Source organism: Arachis stenosperma, chromosome 4 (assembly GCF_014773155.1).
Source record: "Arachis stenosperma cultivar V10309 chromosome 4, arast.V10309.gnm1.PFL2, whole genome shotgun sequence".
NCBI classification, from domain to species: Eukaryota; Viridiplantae; Streptophyta; class Magnoliopsida; order Fabales; family Fabaceae; genus Arachis; species Arachis stenosperma.
Window position 1 is genome coordinate 106,740,112 of NC_080380.1, and position 19,422 is coordinate 106,759,533.

Here is a 19,422-nt window from a genome sequence, read left to right on the forward strand (position 1 = left end):
TCACCTAAGTAATTAACCTCTGCCATGGCAGGGTTTTCAGGATCATAAGCTTCTTCAGAAGCTGCCTCTCTATTACTGTTGGATGCATGTTGCAATCCATTCAGATTCTGAGAGATCATGTTGACCTGTTGAGTCAACACTTTGTTCTGAGCCAATATGGCATTCAGAGCATCAATTTCAAGAACTCCTTTCTTCTGAGGTACCCCATTGTTCACGGAATTCCTCTCAGAGGTGTACATGAACTGGTTGTTTGCAACCATGTCAATGAGTTCTTGAGCCTCTTCAGGCGTTTTCTTCAGGTGAATAGATCCACCTGCAGAATGGTCCAATGACATTTTCGAAAATTCAGAGAGACCATAATAGAATATATCTAATATGGTCCATTCAGAAAACATGTCAGATGGACATCTCTTTGTCAGCTGCTTGTATCTTTCCCAAGCTTCATAGAGGGATTCACCATCTTTTGTTTGAAGGTTTGAACATCCACTCTCAGCTTGCTCAGCTTTTGAGGAGGAAAGAACTTATCTAAGAATGCAGTGACAGCTTATCCCATGAGTCCAGGCTATCCTTGGGTTGAGAATCCAACCATACTCTAGCTCTGTCTCTTACAGCAAAAGGGAAAAGCAAGAGTCTGTAGACTTCAGGATTAACTCCATTTGTCTTTACAGTGTCACAGATCTGCAAGAACTCAGTTAAAAACTGATAGGGATCTTCAGATGGAAGCCCATAAAACTTGCAGTTTGTTGCATTAAAGCAACTAGTTGAGGCTTAAGCTCAAAATCATTGGTTCCAATGGCAGGAATGGAGATGCTTCTTCCATCAAACTTGGATGTTGGCTTTGTGAAGTCACCAAGCATTCTCCTTGCATTATTATTATAATTTTCGGCCATCACCTCTTGTGCTAATGTTTCTGAAAGGTAGTTTCTGGATTGTTGTAATTTAGCTTCTCTTAGTTTTCTCTTCAGAGTCCTTTCAGGTTCTGGATCAATTTCAACAAGAGTGCCTTTATCCTTGTTCCTGCTCATATGAAAGAGAAAAGAACAAGAAAAGAAAAAAGGAACCTCTATGTCACAGTATAGAGATTCCTTTATGTTAGTAGAAAAAGAAGAGGTAGAAGAATGAAGAAGGAGGTTCGGTTTTAGAAGAAGAGAGGTGAAGAGAAGTGTTAGTAATTAATTAATTAAATAGAAGAGGAGGAGAGAAGGAAGAATTCGAAAACAATTTTTGAAAAGGAGTTAGTGATTTTCGAAAATTAGAGATAAAATAAAATTAAAATTTAAAACAATTAATTAATTAAAAAGAATTTTTGAAAAGGGAAGAAATATTTTCGAAAATAGAGGAGGGAAAAGTAGTTAGGTAGTTTTGAAAAAGATAAGAAACAAACAACAAGTTAGTTAGTTGATTGAAAAAGATTTGAAATCAAAATTGAAAAGATAAGAAGATAGTAAGTTAGATAAGATATTTTAAAATCAAATTTGAAAAAGATAAAATTTTAAAAAGAATAAGATAAAGAGATAAGATAAAGTTTTAAGAAAAGATATTTTGAAAAAGATTTAATTTTTAAAATTACTTAACTAACAAGAAACTACAAGATAAGATTCTAGAACTTAAAGATTGAGCCTTTCTTAACAAGAAAGTAACAAACTTCAAATTTTTGAACCAATCACATTAATTGTTAGCTAATTTTCGAAAATTACATATAAAGATAAGAAAAAGATTTTGAAAATATTTGAAAAATAATTTTTGAAATTTTCGAAATTTATAAAAAATGAAAAAGATATGATTTTTGAAAAAGATTTTGAAAAGATAAAATTTTTAAAATTGAAATTTTGACTTGACTTGTAAGAAACAACTAATTTTGAAAATTTTTGACCAAGTCAACCCAAAATTTCGAAATCTTGGAGGGAAATAAGGAAAAGATATTTTTGACTTTTTGAATTTTTAAATTATGAAAGAGAAAAACAACAAAAATACTTTTATGCATGAAATTTTAGATCAAAATAATGAATGCATGCAAGAATGCTATGAATGTCAAGATGAACACCAAGAACACTTTGAAGATCATGATGAACATCAAGAACATAATTTTGAAAAATTTTTGATGCAAAGAAAACATGCAAGACACCAAACTTAGAAATCTTTAATGCATGGAAAATATGAATGCAAAAATGCACATGAAAACAAAAAAGACACAAAACAAGAAATCATCAAGATCAACAAGAAGACTTGTCAAGAACAACTTGAAGATCATGAAGAACACTATGAATGCATGGGATTTCGAAAAAATGCAAGAAAAAATTTTTAAAGCATGCAATTGACACCAACTTAAAATTTGACTCAAAACTCAAACAATAAACATAAAATATTTTTGATTTTTATGATTTTATGATTTTTTTGTATTTTTATTAATATTTTTCGAAAATAAAGTTTAAAAACACGAAAAATTAAAGAAAAATTTTGAAAAAGATTTTTGAAAAGAAAATTACCTAATCTGAGCAACAAGATGAACCGTCAGTTGTCCATACTCGAACAATCCCCGGCAACGGCGCCAAAAACTTGGTGGACGAAATTGTGATCACATGTTCTTTGATTTGATTCATTGTAATTGGATTTTAGAAATTGGCACTGAGTGAAAGCACAACTCCGTTCAACTAACCAGCAAGTGTACTGGGTCGTCCAAGTAATACCTTACGTGAGTAAGGGTCGAATCCACAGAGATTGTTGGTATGAAGCAAGCTATGGTCACCTTGTAAATCTCAGTCAGGAGGATAAAATTGATTGATGGTTATTGGAATAAATAATAAATAAAAAGGAATAAAAAGGGATAGAGATACTTATGTAGATTCATTGGTGGGAATTTCAGATAAGCGGAATGGAGATGCTGTAGAGCTCTCGGACGCCTGCTCTCCTATTCCTTCTACCCAATCCTTCTTACTCCTCTCCATGGCAAGCTTTGTATAGGGTTCACTATCAGCTGTGGCTACTTTCATTCCTCTCGGGGAAATAACCTGTACGGCTGTCACTCGCACAGCTAACCAGTCTGGAGGCATCACCCATGGTTGATAGCTACATCCCATCCTCGCAGTGAAAGCTATGCACGCACTCTGTCACAGTACGGCCAATCACCGGTTGGTTCCCGCTCCTACTGGAATAGAATCCCTCTTTTGCGTTTGTCACTAACGCCCAGCAGGTTAAAGTTTGAAGCACGTCACAGTCATTCATGAACGGAATCCTACTCGGAATACCACAGACAAGGTGAGACTTTCCGGATTCCCAGGATCCTACTCGAAACACCACAGACAAGGTTGGACTTTCCGGATCCAGATGAATGCCGCCATCTATCTAGCTTATACCACGAAGATTCTGTTGGGGAATCTAAGAGATACACATTCAAGCCTTGTTACACGCAGAACGGAAGTGGTTGTCAATCACGCGCGTTCATAAGTGAGAATAATAATGAGGGTTATCTAACTCATCATCATTCATCATGTTCTTGAGTACGAATGAATATCTTGGAATAAGAATAAGATAGAGAATTGAATAAAGAAATAGAACTTCATTAATCTTTGAGGTACAGCAGAGCTCCACACCCTTAATCTATGGTGTGCAGAAACTCCACCGTTGAAAATACATAAGTAAAGAAGGTTCAGGCATGGCCGAATGGCCAGCCCCCTAACGTGATCAATGATCTCCTAAGATGAAGAATACAATAAACTGAGATCAAAGATGATTGATACATTAGTAAATCATCCTATTTATAATAAACTAGCTCCTAGGGTTTACATGAGTAAGTAATTGATGCATAAATCCACTTCTGGGGCCCACTTGGTGTATGCTTGGCTGAGCTTGATCTATCCACGAGCTGAGGCTTCTCTTGGAGTTGAATTTCGAGTTGTGATGTGCTTTGGGCGTTCAACTCCGGATTATGACGTTTTTCTGGCGTTTAACTCCAGAAAGGAGCGTGTACTTGGCGTTCAACGCCAGTTTGCGTCGTCATTCTTCGAATAAAGTATGGACTATTATATATTGCTGGAAAGCCCTGGATGTCTACTTTCCAACGCCGTTGAGAGCGCGCCAATTGGAGTTCTGTAGCTCCAGAAAATCCATTTCGAGTGCAGGGAGGTCAGAATCCAACAGCATCAGCAGTCCTTTTGTCAGCCTTTTTCAGAGTTTTGCTCAAATCCCTCAATTTCAGTCAGAATTTACCTGAAATCACAGAAAAACACACAAACTCATAGTAAAGTCCAGAAATGTGAATTTAACATAAAAACTAATGAAAACATCCCTAAAAGTAGCTCAAACTTACTAAAAACTATATAAAAACAATGCCAAAAAGCGTATAAATTATCCGCTCATCAATTCTCAACCTAAAGAAAGCCTGGACTCTTGGGAAAAGCTAGTCAATGCCTTCTTGGCAAAGTTCTTTCCACCACAAAGATGGAGTAAGCTTAGAGTGGAAGTCCAAACCTTCAGACAGAAGGATGGAGAATCCCTCTATGAAGCTTGGGAAAGATACAAACAATTAATCAGAAGATGTCCTTCAGACATGCTTTCTGAATGGAGCATCATAGGTATTTTCTATGATGGTCTCTCTGAACTATCTAAGATGTCCTTGGATAGCTCTGCTGGAGGATCTCTTCATCTGAAGAAGACGCCTGCAGAAGCTCAAGAATTGATTGAAATGGTTGCAAATAACCAATTCATGTACACTTCTGAAAGGAATCCTGTGAACAATGGGACTAGTCAGAAGAAAGGAGTTCTTGAGATTGACACTCTGAATGCCATATTGGCTCAGAACAAGATATTGACTCAACAAGTCAATTTGATTTCTCAAAGTCTGTCTGGAATGCAAAATGCACCAAACAGTACTAAGGATGCTCATCTGAGGAAGAAGCTTATGATCCTGAGAACCCTTCCATGGAAGAGGTGAATTACCTAGGAGAACCCTATGGAAATACCTACAATTCTTCATGGAGAAATCACCCAAATCTCTCATGGAAGAATTAAGAGAGACCTCAACAAGGTTTCAATAACAATAATGGTGGAAGAAACAGGTTTAGCAATGGCAAGCCTTTTCCATCATCTTCTCAGCAACAGACAGAGAGTTCTAAGCAGAATACTTCTGACTTAGCAACAATGGTCTCTGATCTAATAAAGACCACTCAAAGTTTCATGAATGAAACAAGGTCCTCCATCAGAATTTGGAAGGACAAGTGGGTCAGCTGAGCAAGAAAGTTACTGAACTCCCTCCTAGTACTCTCCCAAGTAATACAGAAGAAAATCCAAAAGGAGAGTGCAAGGCCATCAACATGGCCGAATATGGAGAGGAAAGAGAGGAAGAAGACGCCACTGAGAAAGACCCCAGTGGGCGTGTACCAATCTCCTCTGAGTTCCTCAATGAGGAACAATGGGAATCTGAGGCTCAAAATGAGACCATAGAGATTCCATTGGACTTACTTCTGCCATTCATGAGCTCTGATGAGTATTCTTCCTCTGAAGAGGATGAGTATGTTACTGAAGAGCAAGTTGCTAAATACCTTGGAGCAATCATGAAACTAAATGACAAGTTATTTGGAAATGAGACTTGGGAGGATGAACCTCCCTTGCTCACCAAAGAACTGGATGACTTGTCTAGGCAGAAACTGCCTCAAAAGAGGCAGGATCCTGGGAAGTTTTCTATACCTTGTACCATAGGCACCATGACCTTCAAGAAGGCCTTGTGTGACTTAGGGTCAAGTGTGAACCTCATGCCCCTCTCTGTAATGGAGAAATTAGGGATCTTAGAGGTGCAAGCTGCAAGAATCTCATTAGAGATGGCAGACAACTCAAGAAAACAAGCCCATGGACTTGTAGAGGATGTTCTGGTTAAAGTTGAAGACCAGTACATTCCTACTGATTTCATAGTCCTAGAGACTGGGAAGTGCATGGATGAATCCATCATCCTTGGCAGACCCTTCCTAGCCACAGCAAAGGCTGTGATTGATGTTGACAAAGGAGAGTTAATAATTCAAGTGAATGAAAAATCCTTGGTGTTTAAGGCCCAAGGATATCCCTCTGTCATCATGGAGAGGAAGCATGAAGAGCTCCTCTCAAAACAGAGCCAAACAGAGCCCCCACAGTCAAACTCTAAGTTTGGTGTTGGGAGGCTACAACCAAACTCTAAGTTTGGTGTTGAAACCCCACATTCAAACTCTAAGTTTGGTGTTGGGAGGTTTCAACACGGTTCTGAGCACTTCTGAGGCTCCATGAGAGTCCTCTGTCAAGCTAATGACATTAAAGAAGCGCTTGTTGGGAGGCAACCCAATGTTTTATAATTAATTATTTTCTTTTGTTATTTTATCTTTTTTGTAGGTTGATGATCATAAGAAGTCACAAAAACAATGAAAAAAGCAAAAACAGAATGAAAAACAGGAAGAAAAACAGCACACCCTGGAGGAGAAGAAACTGGCGTTCAAACGCCAGTAATGTTAGCTGTTGGGCGTTTAACGCCCAGTCTGGCACCATTCTGGGCGTTTAATGCCAGAAAGGGGCACCAGACTGGCGTTAAACGCCAGTAAAGGGCAAGAACCTGGCGTTAAACGCCAGGAATGGGCACCAGCCCGGCGTTTAACGCCAGAAATGGCTCAAAACGTGATTTTGAGCAACATTTGGTGCAGGGATGACTTTTCCTTGACACTACAGGATCTGTGGACCCCACAGGACCCTACCATCACTCTCTCTCTTCTTCCCCCATTCACCAATCACCTCAACACCTCTTCCCCAAAAACCCCTCACCTATCAAATCCCATCTTTCTCTTCACCACTCACATCCATCCCTCATAAACCCCACCAACCTCACCCTTCAAATTCAAACCACTCTCCCTCCCAAACCCACCCATAATGGCCGAACCTTTACCCCCCTCTCTCCTATAAATACCCTTCTTCAACTCTTCATTTTCACACAACCTAAACACCCTTTCTTCCCCCTTCTTGGCCGAATACACCACCATCTCCCTCTTCTTCATTTCTTCTTCTTCCACTCTCTTCTTTCTTCTTTTGCTCGAGGACGAGCAAACATTTTAAGTTTGGTGTGGTAAAAGCGTTGCTTTTTCGTTTTTCCATAACCATTTATGGCATCCAAGGCCGGAGAAACCTCTAAAAAGAGGAAAGGGAAGGCAAAAGCTTCCACCTCCGAGTCATGGGAGATGGATAGATTCCTCTCAAGGGTGCATCAAGACCACTTCTATGAAGTTGTGGCCTTGAAAAGGGTGAATATCCGGAGATCCGCCATGAGATTCGAAGAAGAGGTTGGGAAGTTCTTACCAACCCCATTCAACAAGTCGGAATCTTGATGGTTCAAGAGTTCTATGCCAACGCATGGATCACCAAGAACCATGACCAAAGTGTGAACCCGAATCCAAAGAATTATCTCACTATGGTTCGGGGGAAATACTTGGATTTTAGTCCGGAGAGTGTGAGGGTGGCGTTCAACTTGCCTATGATGCAAGGAGATGAGCATCCTTACACTAGAAGGGTCAACTTTGATCAAAGGTTGGACCAAGTCCTCACAGTCATATGTGAAGAGGGCGCACAATGGAAGCAAGATTCAAGAGGAAAGCCGGTCCAATTGAGAAGGCATGACCTCAAGCCCGTGGCTAGAGGATGGTTAGAGTTCATACAACGCTCAATCATCCCCACTAGCAACCGGTCCGAAGTTACCATAGACCGGGCCATCATGATCCATAGTATCATGATTGGAGAAGAAATAGAGGTTCATGAGGTTATAGCCCAAGAACTCTATAAGGTGGCGGACAAGACCTCCACCTTGGCAAGGTTAGCCTTTCCTCATCTCATTTGTCACCTCTGTTATTCAGTTGGAGTTGACATAGAGGGAGACATTCCCATTGATGAGGACAAGCCCATCACCAAGAAAAGGATGGAGTACACAGAGATCTCACTCACCATGAGATCCCTGAGATTCCTCAAGGGATGAATTTTCCTCCACAAAACTATTGGGAGCAACTAAACACCTCCCTAGGAGAACTAAGTTCCAACATGGGACAACTGAGGGTGGAGCATCAAGAACACTCCATCATCCTTCATGAAATTAGAGAAGATCAAAGAATCATGAGGGAGGAGCAACAAAGACAAGGAAGAGACATTGAGGAGCTCAAGCACTCCATAGGATCTTCAAGAGCAAGAAAGAGCCGCCATCACTAAGGTGGACCCGTTCTTTGATTTCCTTGTTATTGTTCTTCTGTTTTTCGATTTTTATGCTTTATGTTATCCATGTTTGTGTCTTATGATCATTAGTGTCTTAGTGTCTATGCCTTAAAGTTATGAATGTCCTATGAATCCATCACCTTTCTTCAATAAAAACGTGCCTAATTGATAAAAGAAAGAATTGCATGAATTTTGAATTTTATAATAGTTTAATTATTTTGATGTGGTGGCAATATTTTTGTTCTCTGAATGTATGCTTAAACAGTGCATATGTCTTTTGAATTTGTGGTTCATGAATGTTGGCTCTTGAAAGAATGATGAAAAAGGAGACATGTTACTGAGGATCTGAAAAATCAATAAAATGATTCTTGAAGCAAGAAAAAGCATTTCAAAAAAAACAAAAAAAAATTTCGAAAAAAAAAAAAGAAAAAAGAAAGAAAAAGAAAGAAAAAGAAAGAAAGAATAAGAGTTGTGATCCAAGGCAATAAGAGTGTGCTTAAGAACCCTGGACACCTCTAATTGGGGACTTTAGCAAAGCTGAGTCACAATCTGAAAAGGTTCACCCAATTATGTGTCTGTGGCATGTATGTATCCGGTGGTAATACTGGAAGACAGAGTGCTTTGGGCCACAGCCAAGACTCAATAAATAGCTATGTTCAAGAATCATCATACTTTACTAAGAGAATCATTAACACTATCTGGATTCTAAGTTCCTAAAGAAGCCAACCATTCTGGATTTCAAAGGATAGAGTGAGATGCCAAAACTGTTCGGAGGCAAAAAGTTAAAAGCCCCGCTCATCTGATTAATACTGATCTTCACAGATGTTTTTGGAATTCATTGCATATTCTCTTCTTTTTATCTTATTTGATTTTCAGTTGCTTGAGGACAAGCAACAATTTAAGTTTGGTGTTGTGATGAGCGGATAATTTGTATACTTTTTGGCACTGTTTTTAGTATATTTTTAGTATGATCTAGTTAGTTTTTAGTATTTTTATTAGTTTTAGTTAAAATTCACTTTTCTGGACTTTACTATGAGTTTGTGTGTTTTTCTGTGATTTCAGGTATTTTCTGGCTGAAATTGAGGGATCTGAGCAAAAATCTGATCCAGAGACTCAAAAGGACTGCAGATGCTGTTGGATTCTGACCTCCCTGCACTCGAAGTGGATTTTCTGGAGCTACAGAAGCCCAATTGGCGCGCTCTCAACGGCGTTGGAAAGTAGACATCCTGGGCTTTCCAGCAATATATAATAGTCCATACTTTGCCCAAGATTTGATGGCCCAAACCGGCGTTCAAAGTCACCTCAAGGAATCCCAGCGTTAAACGCTGGAACTGGCACCCAAATGGGAGTTAAACGCCCAAACTGGCACCAAAGCTGGCGTTTAACTCCAAGAAGAGTCTCTACACGAAATTGCTTCATTGCTCAGCCCAAGCACACACCAAGTGGGCCCGGAAGAGGATTTTTATGTCATTTACTCATTTCTGTACACCCTAGGCTACTAGTTTCTTATAAGTAGGACCTTTTACTATTGTATAGAGATCTTTTGATCACTTTGAGATCTCTAGATCATCTTTTGATCACTTTTAGATCTCTAGATCATCTTTGGACATTTTAGTTCTTAGATCATTGGGAGGCTGGCCATTCGGCCATGCCTAGACCTTATGCTTATGTATTTTCAATGGTGGAGTTTCTACACACCATAGATTAAGGTGTGGAGCTCTGCTGTACCTCGAGTATTAATGCAATTACTATTGTTCTTTCATTCAAATTCTGCTTGTTCTTTATCCAAGATATCACTTGTTCTTCAACATGATGAAGGTGATGATTGACGCCCATCACCATTCTCACTCATGAACAAGGTGACTGACAACCATTCTTGTTCTACAAGCATCTGAGGCTTAGTGAATATCTCTTGGATTCCTGATTGCACGATGCATGGTTGATCGCCTGACAACCGAGTGCTCGCCTGACAAACGAGCCAACCATTCCGTGAGATCAGAGTCTTCGTGGTATAGGCAAGAACTGATGGCAGCATTCAAGAGAATCCGGAAGGTCTAACCTTGTCTGTGGTATTCTGAGTAGGATTCAATGATTGAATGACTGTGACGTGCTTCAAACCTGTAACCTACTGGGCGTTAGTGACAGACGCAAAAGAGTTATTCTATTCCGGTAGGGGAGGGAACCACACCGGTGATTGGCAGCACTGTGACAGAGTGTGTGCATTAGCTTTCACTGCGAGGATGGGAGGTAGCTGCTGACAACAGTGAGACCCTATACGAGCTTGCCATGGAAAGGAGTAAGAAGGGTTGGATGAAGACAGTAGGAAAGCAGAGAGACGGAAGGGAAGGCATCTTCATGCGCTTATCTGAAGTTCCTACCAATGAATTACATAAGTATCACTATCTTTATCTTTTATGTTATTTTCGTTCATCACCATATATATCTGAGTTTGCCTGACTAAGATTTACAAGATGACCATAGCTTGCTTCAATACTAACAATCTCCGTGGGATCGACCCTTACTCACGTAAGGTTTATTACTTGGACGACCCAGTGCACTTGCTGGTTAGTTGTGCGAAGTTGTGTAATGCCATGGTATTGAGCGCACCGTTTTTGGAGCCATTACCAGGGATTATGAGAGTTGTGAAAAAGTAGTGATCACAATTTCGTGCACCAGAGGGTCAACTTTAATCAAAGGTTGGACCAAGTCCTTAGGGACATTTGTGTGGAAGGCGCCCAATGGAGAATAGACTCCAAGGGCAAGCCAGTCCAACTAAGAAGACTGGACCTCAAGCCTGTAGCTAGAGGATGGTTGGAATTCATCCAAAGATCCATCATCCCTACAAGCAACCGATCTGAAGTTACTGTGGATCGGGCCATCATGGTTCATAGCATCATGATTGGAGAGGAAGTGGAAGTTCATGAAGTCATCTCTAATGAACTCTACAAAATAGCTGACAAGCCTTCACACATGGCACGGCTAGCCTTCCCCCACCTTATGTGCCATCTATGTTACTCAGCTGGAGTTATCATAGAAGGAGATGTCTCCATTGAAGAAGACAAGCCCATCACCAAGAAAAGGATGGAGCAATCAAGAGAAGTTCCTCACGGCCCTCAAGGAGAACATGAGGAAGTTCATCATCAACAAATGCCTCAAGGAATGCACTTTCCTCCCAACAACTATTGGGAGCAACTTAATACCTCCTTAGAAGATTTGAACCATAATGTTGAACAATTAAGGGTGGAACATCATGAGCACTCCATCATTCTCCAAGAAATAAGAGAAGATCAAAGAGCAATGAGGGAGGAGCAACAAAGGCAAGGAAGGGACATAGAAGAGTTGAAGAACATCATTGGTCCTTCAAGAAGAAGACGCCACTAAGAGGTGGATTCATTCCTTGTTCTTTATTTCTTTCTGTTTTCGGTTTTTAATTATGGTGTTTATCTATGTTTTGTGTCTTTATTTCATGATCATTAGTATGTAACCATGCCTTAAAGCTATGAATAAATTCCATTAATCCTTCACCTCTCTTAAAAGAAAAATGTTTTAATTCAAAAGAATAAGAAGTACATAGTTTTCGAAATTATTATTGAATTTAGTTTAATTATATTGATGTGGTGACAATGCTTTTGTTTTCTGAATGAATGAATGAACAGTGCATATGTCTTTTGATCTTGTTGTTTATGAGTGTTAAAAAAAATTGTTGGCTCTTGAAAGAATGAGGAACAAAGAGAAATGTTATTGATGATCTGAAAAATCATGAATTTGATTCTTGAAGCAAGAAAAAGCAGTAAAAAAAAATGGCGAAAACTTTAAAAGCAAGGATCCAAGGCTTTGAGCATTAATGGATAGGAGGGCCCAAGGAAATTAAATCCAGGCCTAAGCGGCTAAATCAAGCTGTCCCTAACCATGTGCTTGTGTCATGAAGGTCCAAGTGAAAAGCTTGAGACTGAGTGGTTAAAGTCGTGGTCCAAAGCAAAAGAGTGTGCTTAAGAGCTCTGGACACCACTAACTGGGGACTTTAGCAAAGCTAAGTCACAATCTGAAAAGGTTCACCCAGTTATGTGTCTGTGGCATTTATGTATCCGGTGGTAATACTGGAAGACAAAGTGCTTAGGGCCACAGCCAAGACTCAAAAGTAGCTGTGTTCAAGAATCAACATGCTTAACTAGGGAAGTCAATAACACTATCCAAAATTCTAAGTTCCTAGAGATGCCAATCACTCTGAACTTCAAAGGAAAAAGTGAGATGCCAAAACTATTCAGAAGCAAAAAGCTACAAGTCCCGCTCATGTAATTAAATTAATATTCATTGATATTTTGGACTTTATAGTATATTCTCTTCTTTTTATCCTATTTGATTTTCAGTTGCTTGGGGACAAGCAACAATTTAAGTTTGGTGTTGTGATGAGCGGATAATTTATACGCTTTTTGGCATTGTTTTCATAAAGTTTTTAATAAGTTTAAGCTACTTTTAGGGATGTTTTCTTTAGTTTTTATGTTAAATTCACATTTCTGGACTTTACTATGAGTTTGTGTGTTTTTCTGTGATTTCAGGTAATTTCTGGCTGAAATTGAGGGACTTGAGCAAAACTCTGAAAAAGGCTGACAAAAGGACTGCTGATGCTGTTGGAATCTGACCTCCCTGCACTCGAAATGGATTTTCTGGAGCTACAGAACTCTAAATGGCGCGCTCTCAACGGCGTTGGAAAGTAGACATCCAGGGCTTTCCAGCAATATATAATAGTCCATACTTTATTCGAAGAATGACGACGTAACTTGGCGTTGAACTCCAAGTACACGCTCCTTTTTGGAGTTAAACGCCAGAAAAACGTCATGATCCGGAGTTGAACGCCCAAAACACGTCATAACTCGGAGTTCAACTCCAAGAGAAGCCTTAGCTCGTGGATTGATCAAGCTCAGCCCAAGCATACACCAAGTGGGCCCCGGAAGTGGATTTATGCATCAATTGCTTACCCATGTAAACCCTAGGAGCTAGTTTATTATAAATAGAATATTTAACTATTGTATTAGTTATCTTGTGACATCTTTTGAACACTTTAATCTCTTGTATCATTCGGTCACTTGATCATGGAGAGGGCTGGCCATTCGGCCATGCCTGAACCTCTTTTCACTTATGTATTTTTAACGGTGGAGTTTCTGCACACCATAGATTAAGGGTGTGGAGCTCTGCTGTACCTCAAGTATTAATGAAGTCCTATTTTCTCTTATTCGGTCTCTATCTTATTCTTATTCCAAGATATTCATTCGTACCCAAGAACATGATGAATGTGATGAGTAAATAACCCTCATTATCATTCTCAATCATGAACGCGCGTGATTGACAACCACTTCCGTTCTACATGCAACAGAGCTTGAATGCGTATCTCTTAGATTCCCCAACAGAATCTTCGTGGTATAAGCTAGATAGATGGCGGCATTTATGAGGATCCGGAAAGTCCAACCTTGTCTGTGGTGTTCCGAGTAGGATCCTGGGAATCCGGAAAGTCTAACCTTGTCTGTGGTATTCCGAGTAGGATTCCGGTAATGAATGACTGTGACGTGCTTCAAACCTGTAACCTGCTGGGCGTTAGTGACAAGCGCAAAAGAATCAAGGGATTCTATTCCAGTAGGAGCGGGAACCAACCGGTGATTGGCCGTACTGTGACAGAGTGCGTGAGCATTAGCTTTCACTGCGAGGATGGGATGTAGCCATCAACCATGGGTGATGCCTCCAGACTGATTAGCTGTGCGAGTGACAGCCGCATAGGATATTTTCCCGAGAGGAATGAAAGTAGCCACAGCTGATGGTGAACCCCTATACAAAGCTTGCCATGGAAAGGAGTAAGAAGGATTGAGTAGAAGCATTGGGAAAGCAGGCGTCCTTGAGTCATACAGCATCTTCATATACTTAACTGATACCTCTACTAATGAATCTGCATAAGTATTTCTATCCCTTTTATTATCTATTTTCTATTTTATTCCAATAATCACAATTACCCTTTAATCTCCCTAACTGAGACTTGCAAGGTGACCATAGCTTGCTTCATACCAACAATCTCTGTGGATTCGACCCTTACTCACGTAAGGTATTACTTGGACGACCTAGTACACTTGCTGGTTAGTTGAACGGAGTTGTGAAAATAAACAGTGCCCTAAGGGTATATTCATCAAAGTATAAAGAACATAAGGATCACAATTTCGTCCACCAGTGATCCTTTTGCGTCTGTCACTACGCCCAACGTTCGTGAGTTTGAAGCTCGTCACAAACATCCCCTCCCAGATCCTACTCGGAATACCACAGACAAGGTTTAGACTTTTCAGATCTCAGGAATGCTGCCAATTGGTTCTAGCTTATACCACAAAGACTCTGGACTCACGGATTGAACGCTCTGTTGTCAAGAGAGGCAGTCAAACTCGTGAACCAGAAACCCAAGAGATAAACATTCAATCTAAGGTAGAACGGAAGTGGTTGTCAATCACGCATTCAATGGTTGAGAATGGTGATGAGTGTCACGGATCATCACATTCATCGTGTTGAAGTGCGAATGGATATCTTAGAATAGAAACAAGCATGATTGAATAGAAAACAGAAATGATTACATTAGTTCATCGAGACACAGCAGAGCTCCTCACCTCCAACCATGAGATTTAGAGACTCATGCCGTAGAAGATACATATTCAGATGTAAAATGTCATGAGGTACAAAATAAATCTCTAAAAGTAGTTTTTATACTCAACTAGTAACCTAGGTTTACAGAAAATGAGTAAACTAAGATAGATAGTGCAGAAATCCACTTTCGGGGCCCACTTGGTGTGTGTTGGGTCTGAGCATTGAAGCTTTCATGTGTAGAGGCCTTCTTTGGAGTTGAACGCCAGTTTGTAACTTGTTTATCGCGTTTGACTCTAGCTTGCAACTTGTTTCTGGCGTTTAACGCCAGAATAAGGCAGAAAGCTGGCGTTGAACGCCAGTTTGCATCATCTAAACTCGGGCAAAGTATGGACTATTATATATTGCTGGAAAGCCTTGGATGTCTACTTTTTAACGCAATTGAAAGCGCACCATTTGGGTTTCTGTAGCTCCAAAAATTTTATTTCGAGTGCAAGGAGGTTAGAATCCAACAGCATCAGCAGTCCTTTATCAACCTCTGAATCAGATTTTTGCTCAGGTCCCTCAATTTCAGCCAAAAAATACCTGAAATCACAGAAAAATACACAAACTCATAGAAAAGCCTAGAAATGTAATTTTTGCATAAAAACTAACAAAAATATACTAAAAAGTAGCTAGATCCTACTAAAAACTATATGAAAACACCCCCAAAAAGCGTATAAAATATCCGCTCATCACTCTCCAATATCAGGCGCATTCTTCTTCACTGTCCCCTCTAGTGTCTTTTCTTGTGGCTCCTTCTCAGTTTTTTTGTTCTCCTAATGCTTCTGCTTTTCTTTAGGCCCAAGCTTCTTTCTTAAGGGTGAATTATTGAGTCCTGGGGATAGTTCTTTTGGCTTCTTCTTCCAATTTAAGTCCTCCTCCTCAATCTTCATGCAGTCTTTCTTTTCTGCAGGAGGTTGTATTTCCTTGAAGACAATGAGAGTTATTTGTTCATTGTGTGCCCTGAAGATCATCTCTCCTTTTTCTACATCAATGATGGCTCTCGCTGTGGCTAGAAAAGGCCTTCCCAATATGATTAAATCACTTCCTTCTTCATATAAGTCTAGAATCACAAAATCTGCTGGGAAGATGAACTTGCCCACCTTAACTAGAAGATTTTCTACCACTCCATTGGTTATGATGAGTGACCTATCAGCTAGTTGCAACGACATTCTTGTCGGCTTCACCTCCTTTATGGATAGCCTTATCATCATAGATAGTGGCATCAAGTTGATGCTTGAGCCTAAATCACACAAGACCTTATCAATTGGCATGTTGCCAATGGTACATGGTATGAAGAAATTCCCAGGATCTTTGAGTTTTGGTGGTAGGCCTTCTTGAATCACAGCACTACACTCTTGATTTAGGATCACAGTTTCTTTTTCTTTCCAACTTCTCTTCTTGTTGATGAGCTCCTTGAGGAATTTCGCATATAGTGGCATTTGCTCTAATGCCTCAGCAAGTGGGAGGTTGATCTCTAGTTTCTTAAAAATTTCCAAGAATTTGGAAAATTGTTGATCCTAAATCTCTTTATACAGCCTTTGAGGGTATTGTAGAGGAGGGACATAGGGCTTCACCTCCTTCCTTTGCTCTTGTGGTTGTTCCTTTAAGACTTGCTTTCCCTTCTTTGAGTCTTGTGGTTCCTCCTCCTTCTTAAAATTCTTCTTGTCATTCTTGTCCACCTCTGTTTGTTCCTTGCTGTCAGCTTTGTCATTCTCCAATGTCCTTCCACACCTTAGTTGTATTGCCTTGCATTCCTCTTTGGGGTTTGGAATGGTGTCACTTGGGAATGTGTTGCTTGGTCTTTCAGCTGACTGCTTAGACAATTGCCCAATTCGCCTTTCCAGATTCCTTATAGAAGCTTCATAATTCTTGTTGACCATCTCTTGATTCTTTATCAGTTTCTCCATTATCATCTCCAAGTTAGAGATTCTTTCTGATTCTTGTGGTGTTTGTGGTTGAGTGTGGGATGTTGATGGTTGATGGAAGTTATTCTGGTTAGTTGAGGGGTTATTTGGTGGGTAGAAGGTGGATATGGAGTGATTATTTTGTGGTTTTCTATATGGATTTTGGTTAGTGGGTTGATGGTTTTGGTGGTTTGTGTTGCAGAAGTTGTTTGGGTTGGAATTTTTCTGCCATAAATTCTGGTTTTCTCCCCATTTCAGGTTGGGGTGGTTTATCTATGAGGGGTTGTATGTGTCCCTATGGAAGTCATTTGGTCCAGAACCTTCGTTGTGTATGTATTGAACTTGTTCATGCTGTCGTTCACCATTGTCTACTTCATAGCTCTCCTCATTTTTCCCCCACACAACTGGTGTTTAGTCGGTTGTGCTCACTGCGGCTAGTTGCAATCCATCCATCCTTTTTGACATCATCTCTATTTGTTGTTAAAATTGCTGGTGCATGAGCTTGTTTTGAGCCAAGATTACATAAACACCTTCAAGCTCAAAAACGCCTCTCTTGGGAGTTGCTTGTCTTTCATAGGAATAGAAATATTCATTGTTGGCAACCATGTCTATGAGGTCATGTGCTTCTTGTGCAGTCTTCATCATTTGCAATGACCCTCCTGAAGAATAGTCTAATTCTTTCCTTGACTTCATATATAGACCTTCATAGAAGTTTTTGAGCTTAACCCACTCACTAAACATGTCCTCGGGGCATCTTCTAATCAATGCTTTGTACCTTTTCCAAGCTTCATATAGTGACTCTCCTCTAGTTGTCTGAAAGTTTGCACATCAGTCTTGAGCTTAATGACACTTTGAAGGGAGTAGAACTTAGTTAGAAACTTGCTAACAAAATCAGCCCAGTTGGTGATATTTTTTTCTGGGAAGGTTTCTAGCTAATGAGAGGCTTTGTCCCTGAGAGAAAATGGGAATAGGAGAAGCTTGTAAATGTCAGGATGCACTCTATTGGTCTTGACTGTATCACATATTCTCAAGAAAATAGAGAAATGTTGATTTGGATCCTCTACAACACTTCCTCCATATTGGCAGTTGTTCTAAACTAGAGTGATAAGTGGGGTTTGAGTTCAAAATTATGAGCATGGACATTGGGAGTAAGGATGCTGCTCCCACAATTTCTTGGGTTAGGGATTGTGTAGGAGGCTAACACTCTCCTTGGAAGCTGACCATTGTTGTTGGCCACATCCTCTAGTGGATTAAGGAGGTTATCCTCCATCTCTTGGTCTCCCTCTTCTGAATCTTCTTCTCCAATTACCCCCTTCCATATTGCTTCTCTTCTTAGCCTCAAGAAGGTTCTATCTGGTTCAGAATCAAAGGAGGTAGATGCACCTCTTCTTCCCCCTGGCATACACAAACACAAAACACCAAAAGCAAAACAGAGCACTCTATTACTAGAGTAGTGTTAGAGTTAGTAGACACAATGTGTAAAATAGTTAGTAGGCTTCAAAGAAAATAAAGAAAAATGCATAATCGAGACTATCACCTACTTAATCATTGTCAATCTTAATCAATCCCCGGCAACGGCGCCAAAAATTTAATGGCAGGAAAACGCATCCGCACAAACTACCGACAAGTATACCGGGTCGCATCAAGTAGTAAAACTCACAAAAGTAAGGTCAATCCCACAGGGATTGATGGATCGAGCAATTTTAGTTGGGTGGTGAGTCTAGTCAAGCTAATATTTAAAGGAGTTTGGTGAAATTTAATAAACAAAAAGTAAATTACAAGAAAGTAATGCTGCAAAGAATGGACAGAGACTTGAATGTAAAGTACTGGAAACTTAAATGCTGAAAAGTAAAAGGGAAAAAGCATAAGGTGCAAGAAACTTAATGAGATGAATCTTAAATTGCAAGAAATGTAAATGACTTGGATCTTAAATGACAAAAAATAAAAGGCACAAATGTAAATGGCAATAGAAATTAAATTTCATGAAACGTAAATTGGGATTTGGGTGCTGGGAATCAAAAAAGCAGTAAATAATTGCAATTAAAGTAAATTCAGAGTAATCTAAATTAAAGAAAATCAAAGAGAAAAATTCATTAGGGATTGGAGATATCATAATCCATCATGATTCAAATGGGTCTCAACTTCCTTCTCAATCATATGAGTAGATCTATGGCAGATTGTAATTGATTGGATCCTAATTTCTTGATAATCCAATCTCTCTAATCACAATCAATCTTGTCAATTCCTTGATCTAATTGTCATGAGAAAAGGTTAAGTATGTTCTCTTATCCATAAGCCACACAAATTCTCAAGACCTTAATTCCTCCCGAACAGTGTTGGTCAAGAGAATTGTGAAGGATAGAGCTCCAATTCTAATGCTCATGATTCCCCTACCGAGGCTCATACAAGCAATTCAACAGATTTAAACCCCCTTCTAGAGTGAGTGAATCTCAATCAAAACAGAAGATATCCTATAGCTACACAAGTAGATTGAGAAGAAGAAGAATTTTATTCAATTCATGTGAATTACAATAGAGCTCCTCCCCTAATGAAATAGGGGTTTAGTTCATCATTGCTCAATCAAAACAAAAGGTAAAAGAAAGTATGTAACAAAAGAAAAGTACAAAAGAAAATCCTTTCAGGGTTTCCCAATTAGTGTCCC

At 39.6% G+C, this 19,422-nt stretch overlaps 1 protein-coding gene and 1 non-coding gene across 2 annotated transcripts; both read right to left on the reverse strand.

The window, feature by feature from the left end:
• Positions 1-4,444: 4,444 nt before the first annotated feature.
• Positions 4,445-4,552, reverse strand: LOC130978050 (small nucleolar RNA R71). Its single transcript, XR_009085714.1, has one exon. It is a non-coding gene; the product is annotated as a small nucleolar RNA R71 (small nucleolar RNA).
• An 11,077-nt stretch (positions 4,553-15,629) lies between these two features.
• On the reverse strand, positions 15,630-16,763 carry LOC130975283 (uncharacterized). The gene is made up of 2 exons (XM_057900101.1): positions 16,431-16,763; positions 15,630-16,337 (listed from the first exon to the last, which is right to left on the reverse strand). Exons 1-2 carry the CDS (start codon positions 16,761-16,763, stop codon positions 15,630-15,632), a joined length of 1,041 nt encoding a protein of 346 aa, XP_057756084.1.
• Positions 16,764-19,422: the final 2,659 nt, after the last annotated feature.

Coding starts and splice junctions, on each gene's coding strand:
- LOC130975283 (XM_057900101.1), bottom strand. CDS start 16,763: ATGGAGAAACTGATAAAGAATCAAGAGATGGTCAACAAGAATTATGAA. Junction 16,338..16,430: donor CACAAGAGCAAAGGAAGGAG/GTGAAGCCCTAT, acceptor GAAATTTTTAAG/AAACTAGAGATCAACCTCCC.